Source organism: Lampris incognitus, chromosome 12 (genome assembly GCF_029633865.1).
Source record: "Lampris incognitus isolate fLamInc1 chromosome 12, fLamInc1.hap2, whole genome shotgun sequence".
NCBI classification, from domain to species: Eukaryota; Metazoa; Chordata; class Actinopteri; order Lampriformes; family Lampridae; genus Lampris; species Lampris incognitus.
This window is the reverse complement of record NC_079222.1, coordinates 48,019,008-48,028,072: the sequence shown is the minus strand read 5'-3', so window position 1 is coordinate 48,028,072 and position 9,065 is coordinate 48,019,008. Positions and strand designations below refer to the sequence as shown.

The 9,065-nt window shown below is 42.6% G+C and overlaps 1 protein-coding gene across 1 annotated transcript; it reads left to right on the top strand.

The window, feature by feature from the left end:
- The first annotated feature begins 2,122 nt into the window (after nt 1-2,122).
- s100z (S100 calcium binding protein Z) lies at nt 2,123-6,181 on the top strand. The gene is made up of 2 exons (XM_056290821.1): nt 2,123-2,263; nt 6,023-6,181. Exons 1-2 carry the CDS (start codon nt 2,123-2,125, stop codon nt 6,179-6,181), a joined length of 300 nt encoding a protein of 99 aa, XP_056146796.1.
- Nucleotides 6,182-9,065: the final 2,884 nt, after the last annotated feature.

The following is a 9,065-nucleotide window of genomic DNA, read 5'->3' as shown; positions in this document are numbered from 1 at the left end:
TCCCGGATGTCTAAACTCTTCACCCTACCCCTAGGGGTTTGGCCAGCCACCCGGCGGTGGTAACTTATGTCAGCGATCTCATTCTTTCGGTCACCGTCCAGGGTGTCTCCCCGCCCGCCGCCCATTGCCTGCTGGGATAGGCTCCAGCGTCCCGCGGCTTGGACAATGGATGGAATGGGTTGCAAGAAATTAATTTGATAATTTGATAACAGATCTGAATTTTCTGTTCAGTGTTCCTCTTGCATTTGAGACGAATGTTCACCCGTCTCCTCTCTGGTTATGTCTACCCACATACTAAAACCCCACTGCCAAAATTATTCTCCAAATAACAACATGAAGGTAATATCAGTGAATGGTAACACTTTAGTATGGGGAACATAGTCACCATTAATTAGGTGCTTATTAGCATGCACATTAGCAACATATTGGCTCTTAATTGGTCATTATTACGTACTCATTAATGCCTTATTCTGCATGGCCTTATTATACAACCAGTAAGCCATTAACTATGAGTTTTCCCTCTATAACCTCAGAAGTATTGCTTATTAGTAGTACCATCTCAATATGCTTTGCTTAGTATGGCCTTTATAAGGTGGTAGTACCACCAGAAGAGTTATTCTCCCTTACTAACACTTAATGAATATGCTCTGTTCTTACATAACAACACACAAAACTACAAGTGTTCATAGTGTTAAATTACTCTAAATTAAGTTTTTGTTACTTAGAATATGTTCCCCATACTAAAGTGACATCTTGATTATTACTATTCACTAGTAATTAAGTTTTTTATGTTCCCCATACTACAGTGTTACCCAGTGAATATATATATTAGGGGCAAATCAGCACGTGCCCATGCTAACGTTTGATTAGGATGTGTCTATTTCTATAGAAATACAAAGCCACCCAGGTGTATATGCATGTATGTAGATGCGCACTGCACGGGTTAACGTTTAAATCTCGAACATACACAAGGGACTGCGAGGTTACGCGGGTACCTGTTTTGTTTTTCACTTGGCAGCAGTGGAAAGGAAGGCGGTTACCATGGGCCTGTCACCTGTGGAATTAATTATTGTGTGAGAGGAAGAGGACGGCTCACATAAACAAGCTGCGCCGCAGCGTCTCTCAGCACATGCCCACCAAGCCCTCCGCAGGTAAGAGCACCTCTACCACTGTAGCTTACTTCCTCTGTGAGCCACCTGAAGACTCAGATATGCTAATATTTCTACAGATTGGCAATATAAACACTTGTGGCTGACATAAACGGGGAGGGGGGGGCTCTCAGTGAGGAAAAAAAGGTCCTTTGGATTTTTCCTTTATTTTTTATTTTTCCTTTCCTCGTGGTGAAATATGCCATATTTGGCTACGGATAATACAGTTTGGATTATACATTTATAGCGGTTACATAGATGTCAGATGTAGTGTTTCATTGCGTCCGGGTAGCGCAGCTGTCTGTTGCCTACCAACACGGGGATCGCCGGTTCGAATCCCCGTGTTGCCTCTGGCTTGGTCGGGCGTCCCTAATGCGGGTGGGAAGCCGGATGTAGGTATGTGTGTCCTGGTCGCTGCACTAGCGCGTCCTCTGGTCGGTCGGTGCGCCTGTCCGGGTGGGACGGGGGCTGGGGGGAATAGCGTGATCCTCCCACGTGCTACGCCCCCCCCCCCGGTGAAACTCCTCGCTTTCAGGTGAAAAGAAGCGGCTGGCGACTCCACATATATCGGAGGAGGCACGTGGTAGCCTGCAGCGCTCCCCGGGTTGGTGGGGGTGGAGCAGCGACCGGGACGGCTCGGAAGAGTGGGGTAACTGGACAAGTACAATTGGGGAGGAAAAAAGGGGGAAACATCCAACAACAAAAAAATAATCTTTTTTTTATTGATCACTTTATCCAAGAAATGAAAATATCGAGTATTGATCCAGCATTGAGTAGACTTGTACCGATATGGGATTTACTCTGTTTAGCTATGTGATCTGCTTTTGTACCATGTAAACGTTCAGCGGTACTAATATGACTTCCATGATTCGTGATTAAAATTACTTGTAGGTAAAGCAGCCTCCTTGCCTGGTGTAGTGTGAGTTTAACTCTGGTTGCCAGCAGGCTGTGAAGTTCCTCGTCCTGGTGTCAGCATGCCGAGCCAGCTGGAAGGTGCGATGGATGCGCTGATAACCGTTTTCTACAACTACTCCGGAAACGACGGAGACAAGTACAAACTCAACAAGGGCGAGTTAAAACAACTGCTGAACAGCGAGCTCACCGACTTCCTCACGGTAAAACATGTTTTCGAGACTGTCCTCCACCCAACCCCCCGCCCCCCCCATAGGTCATTCGTACAAGCAGCTTATTGCCACCTATGGATACGTTTTAAAGTTAAGCGACCTCTAGCGGTCGTGCTGCCAATAGCGCTCTACGGCTGTCGTAGGGGTTGGGGGGCTTGTAGATGTTTTCGGTGTGACTCTGCAGCCCAGCAGCAAGAGCTTAGGGTTTCTGTTTTGCCTCTAATGCTCGCGCTGGAGCTCGCGAGGTGGATGGGGATTGTTGGAGCGCCACCTTTACTGCTGGCTTCGGTCATCTCTACAAAATGAAGACGTTCGTTAGCGTGAGGGGGCATTCGCTGCCTGCTTGTGTGGGTTTTGTGACAGCTGTTTTTATTACCCAGTGAATCTAAACGCGGTTTAGACCGAGTTAGGGCAAGCACACTGAATACAGACAGACTGGTCAGAACATATCAGAATTCGTTTGTTGTGTAACCGGTTATCTTCTTGCCCGGTGCGGGATTCGATACGGGGTGTACTGCACCACAAGGCGACATCACTAACCGCTCGGCTAAAGGGTCAGACCCGTTAGCTAGGGGCTAATGTGTCTTATTAGTAGTTTACAGTTGTATTTCTTTTCACATCCTTCCAGAATATGTTCGTGCAGTTTACAGGCTAGCGTTTAACGACTCAAATTAAAATGTCAGTATAATTAATATGCCACCTGGCCTGGAGCCACGTGTTAATTATTTGGAATTCTTTAATTTGCCGCCGTGTGACCGCGTCAGTTCGGATTACTACACCGTTCCATGTGCTGATGCCTCGCCACCTCCTCACCCGATATTAACCTATAATAGCCAGGTTTTCAGATGACTTTACACTACCCAAACAATTCACAACACATTTCAGGAAATAATTTTCAGAGTTGTTTCCGTTTTTTTTTCTTCCTTTTAATGTGTCCTCTCTCGGGTCCGCGGTGGTGTAGCGGTCTAAGCATCGGCTTTGTGTCGATGCAGTTGCCCACTGGGGACCGGGGTTCGCGCCCCGGTCTCGTCAGATCCGACTATGGCCGGACACGATGAAGCAGCAATAATTGGCAACGCTGTCTTCGGGAGGGGGGCGGAGTCGGCTTGTGTTCGTCACATGAATGCGTCTCTGTGTGTGTCGGAAAAAACAGTGGTTCGGCCTGGAGTCGCCTTGCCACTAAAGTGGGGAGGCGGTCTCCTTCCAGACTGCCGGCCGGAGAGATGCAGTTGGCGAACGCATGCAGTACGAGGGTGGGTGTTTGAATTAAAATAGGGATCGATTGGCCACTAAATTGGAAGAAAAAGGGAAAAATCAGAAATATATTTTTTTTAAAAACAAACCACAGGCGGGGGTGGGGGGGCATACCTATATGAAAGAGACAGAATGAGAGAGAGAAATTGAGCCAGATCTTGTATGTATGTGTGTGTGTGTGTATATATATATCCAGTAATTCAAGTAATTTTTCAGTTAGACAGTACAAGCCTGATTCATGCTATTTCCCTACCATATATATATATATATATATATATATACACTACCGTTCAAAAGTTTGGGATCAGCCAAACAATTTTGTGTTTTCCCCTTCAGAGGACAGCACAAACAGGCTCTAACCAGAGTAGAAAAAGAAGTGGGAGGCCGCGTTGCACAACTGAGCAAGAAGATAAGTACATTAGAGTCTCTAGTTTGAGAAACAGACGCCTCACAGGTCCCCAACTGGCATCTTCATTAAATAGTACCTGTTAGAGCCTGTTTGTGCTGTCCTCTGAAGGGAGTAGTACACACCGGTGTAGGAAATCTTCAATTTCTTAGCAATTTCTCGCATGGAATAGCCTTCATTTCTAAGAACAAGAATAGACTGTCGAGTTTCAGATGAAAGTTCTCTTTTTCTGGCCATTTTGAGCGTTTAATTGACCCCACAAATGTGATGCTCCAGAAACTCAATCTGCTCAAAGAAGTGCCCATCCAACCAATCCAACTTGTGGGAGCTGCTTCTGGAAGCGTGGGGTGCAATTTCTCCAGATTACCTCAACAAATTAACAGCTAGAATGCCAAAGGTCTGCAATGCTGTAATTGCTGCAAATGGAGGATTCTTTGACGAAAGCAAAGTTTGATGTAAAAAAAATCTTATTTCAAATACAAATCATTATTTCTAACCTTGTCAATGTCTTGACTCTATTTTCTATTCATTTCACAACATATGGTGGTGAATAAGTGTGACTTTTCATGGAAAACACGAAATTGTTTGGGTGATCCCAAACTTTTGAACGGTAGTGTATATATATATATATATATATATATATATATATATATATATTATGCACCTATGTTTCTTCATGGGGACTGAAGCCTCAGGTGCTCACACATCATCATCATCATCACTGGCGCATATCAGCTTTAAATATAGAAACCTGTGACGTCACCACACCCCCTCGGGCAGCGGAAGCTTCTCCTGGGTTCCCCCTGACTACTATGGCAGCTTTCACTTCACTTCAGGTTTTCACTTAAAGCCATGAATTGTTAAGATTTTCATATTGACTTTTGTCTATCTGCGCTAGACAGGCTGAGCTTCTTATCTATGATTTGTTAACTCTTTTCTTCCTTTTTTTCACTTGTCAGATTTATTATGTTTTGCCTCTTTTGACCAGGAAAAAAAAAGTATTCGAGGTGGACATCTTAGAGTTTGGTCACTGCAGAGACTTTTGATGACAATGTAAACTACTCTAAATGTAAACTACTCCAAATGTAAACTACTCTAAATGTAAACTACTCCAAATGTAAACTACTCTAAATGTTAACTACTCTAAATGTAAACTACTCTAAGTGTAAACTACTTTAAATGTAAACTACTCTAAATGTAAACTACTCTAAATGTAAACTATTTTAAATGTAAACTACTCTAAATGTAAACTACTCTAAATGTAAACTACTTAAATGAAAACTACTCTAAATGTAAACTACTCTAAATGTAAACTACTTAAATGAAAACTACTCTAAATGTAAACTGCTTAAATGAAAACTGAGCACCGTGTTCCTAAATTTGCAGTGGTGATATGTTTCTGAATCAAATAGCAATATCTGACCAGTTATAAGAGTTTGAATCAAATATCTTATGGGGTTGGATTTTCATTGAACCTTTTCGACACACTTAACCCGAGTTTTTTTTTTTTTTTTAGTGTGGTCAAGTTTAATTTAGTAATGCTGTGAAATCTGCAATTTTAACACTTTACATGCCGGCACCACATAATGCAAGTGTAAAGAGGTCGTGGTCCTCTCACGTATTTCTGTGAGATCATGTTGCCATCATCTATAAAACATGATTACACACAAATTCGAATCAAATCCAGTTCAAATCAAATTAATCACTAATCAAATCAGTAATTGGCCATCACTGCAATCACCATCACTGCAATCATCATCATCAGCAGCGGCATTATTGTCATCCTCCTCATAGAAACAAATATGCAAAAGCATCATGGTAATATATACTATATATATATATTACCATGATTTGACGACTGATGACTGCTTGTGGCATGAAACAGGCTTGTACTGTCTCATAAAGAATTTACTTGAATCACTGGATTATTTTGCTCCTTATTTGTTGAGCACATTCCCTACCGTTGAGTGTTTCTTTTACCAAAGGTATATATATATATATATATAATATTATATTTCAGTATTGTTGACTTTGAAGTAAATGAGTGCGTATCTGAGTGACATTATTTTCCCATGCTTCCTTGTGTCCAGTCTCAGAAGGACCCAATGCTGGTAGAGAAAATCATGAGTGACCTGGACTCTAACAAAGACAACGAGGTGGATTTCAATGAGTTTGTGGTGTTGGTGGCTGCCCTCACCGTCGCCTGCAACGACTTCTTCCAGGAGCAGCAAAAGAAGAAAAATAAGTAAATCTCTTTAGTAACCAACAAAATAGTTAATTGATTTTATTTGTCACGTTATTTTCTGTGACGATTAATCTTTTTAACACTTAGAGACAGGAATTCCCCACACAGTAAGAATTTGTATTACCTCTCCCTGTGGCATAGCATGTTGTAATTAGTATTTAACTGGTATTTATGAAGTTAAACACGCTCCTTAAGTGAGACACTAGAGAGTTAGTAGTCTAGACGGTGATGCCATTATAAACATGTAATATACTTCACTCAAGGGCGAGGGGTGAGATAAGGCTGCTGTTTGAGTCCAACCCTGTTCAATATCTACATCAATGAGTTAGCGAAGTTACTGGAACAATCTGCAGCTCCTGGTCTCACCCTAAACAACACAGAAGTTAAATTCTTGCTCTATGCAGGTGACCTGGTGTTGTTGTCACCCACAGAACAGGGTCTACAGCAGCATCTGGATCTGCTTGAGAAATACTGTCAGAACTGGGCCCTGACCGTAAACTTAAAAAAAGACAAAAATTGTGATCTTCCAGAAGAAGCCCAGGTGTCAGGAAAGTAGACACCTATTTACTCTAGGTAACACCGCCCTAGAGCACACGTTAAATTACGATTACCTGGGACTGAGGGTCAGTGAGACTGAGGGTCAGTGACTGAGGGTCAGTGCCTTGGGAAGCTTTGGTCTGGCAGTGAAAGCACTTAAAGAGAAAGCCCGAAGAGCTTTCTATGCAATAAAAAGAAAATTCTATAAAATAGACATCCCAATGAAAATCCGGTCCAAAACCTTTGACAGTGTCATCCTGCCCATTGCAGTATATGGAAGTGAAGTATGGGCTCCACTCAGTCAGCAAGACTACACTGTGTTTGGAGCAGGGGGAGATCTAAAACATGCAGGACAAGTGGTCCTCCAGGAGAGGTTAGAGAAACGCTCGTCTCGCCAATGAAAAGGGCAGACACACAACATCTTGGCCAAAAGAGCAAAGAATATGTGGTCACTGTACGGCAGGTGAGGTGGAGACAGAGATGCACTTCCTGCTAAATTGTGAAAAATTCCGGAACATACGAGAAAAATACCAGGAGAAATTTGAAAACCAGATTCCAAGTGTTCTACTCCTGGATGGGAAAGAACAACGACCACTTATTTTAGAAGAGGGCAAAAGGTCATACCTTGCAGCACAATATGTGTCAGAATGCCATAGTCTAAGGGTCAGTGAGTGACCAAAACACTGTCAGTTACTGTCAGTTGCTGTTCAAGTGCTGTTCTATGTTTCTGCCAGATCTATGTATTCCTTTTTCATTTGTTTTATTTACTTTTTATTTTTATTTTTTATTTTTTTAGTACTCTGTTGACTTGTTTTGCTCTGGCAACATTGTAATTAATGCAGTCATGCCAATAAAGCATCACTGAATTGAATTGAATTGAATTGAACTGAATTGAATTGAATTGAATTGAGAGAGAGCGAAAGAGAGAGAGAGAGAGCGAGAGAGATGGTGAGAGAGAGCGAGAGAGAGATAGAAAGAGAGAGAGCGAGAGAGAGAGAAGGGGGGGAGGACGAGAGACGGCGAGAGAGAGAAAGAGGGAGAGGGCGAGAGAGAAAGAGGGCGAGAGAGAAACCACTGTCTCACCCCTCAGAATAGAGGGGTGAGACAGGGCTGTGGACTTAGCCCGACACTGTTTAATATATATATTAATGAACTGGCGGTGCAGCTGGAACAGTCTGCAGCCCCAGGTCTCCCCCTGTATGACATCGAAGTGAAATTTTTGCTTTATGCAGATGATCTAGTTTTGTTGTCACCAACCGCAGATTGGCTGCAACAACTACTAGACCTGCTTGAGGACTATTGCCAGCACTGGGCCCTGGCAATAAATCCAAAAAAGACAAAAGTAATGATCTTCCAGAAGAAGCCCAGATGTCAGGAAAATAGATACCAGTTGACTCTAGGTAGCATCACCTTAGAGCATACGATGCAGTATACTTACCTGGGTCTAATTATTACAGCATCAGGGAGTTTCAGTAGGGCAGTGAATAACCTAAAACAAAAAGCTCGCAGAGCTCTATATGCAATTAAAAATAAATTCTTTAACATTGATATACCAATCTCCATCTGGTGCAAACTGTTTGATAGTGTAATTCTGCCCATTGCACTATATGGAAGTGAGGTATGGGGTCCACTCAGTCTTTCCAGCTACACTAGATGGGACAAGCATCCAGCAGAAACCCTACATGCTGAATTCTGTAGAATGATTCTGAAAATACAAAGGAAAACACCAAACAACGCATGTAGGGCAGAATTAGGCCGGTTTCCATTATTGATAAATGTACAAAAAAGATCTCTAAATTTCTGGATGCACTTAAATACAAGCCCAACAAATACACTGCACTTTAAAGCTCTGAAAACCCAAGAACTGAACCCCGAAAAGAGTCCCCTGAAGCAGCTGGCTCTGAGACTCATTAACCCTGTAATAAATACTAAGACCAACCAACCTCAGGCCAGCACTGCATCCCAAACAAAGTTTACGATAAATCAGGCTATAAAACAAAGCAAGAACAATTATCTGAAACATTGGAACGCTGAAATCAAAACTCAAAACAAACTAGAAGTCTATTGGGCCCTAAAAACAAACTATGATTTAGAAGAACACCTCTTAACTGTCAGAGACAGGAAGCAGCGACAGACCCTCACCAAATACAGGCTCAGTGACCACAGTCTCGCCATTGAAAAGGGGAGACACAAAAAGACGTGGTTGCCAAAAGAGCAACGATCATGTGGTCAGTGCATGACAGATGAGGTGGAGACAGAGGTGCACTTCCTCCTTAAATGTGACAGATTTGAAAAACAGCGCTGGGCTTTTGTCAAGGAACTGGAACATGTGATTCCAGAGTACCAGGAAA

Bases quoted from the DNA above. Each gene is read 5' to 3' on its own strand.
- s100z (XM_056290821.1), top strand. From the start codon at position 2,123: ATGCCGAGCCAGCTGGAAGGTGCGATGGATGCGCTGATAACCGTTTTC. The intron at 2,264-6,022 runs GTAAAACATGTT...CCTTGTGTCCAG, and splicing joins AGCTCACCGACTTCCTCACG to TCTCAGAAGGACCCAATGCT.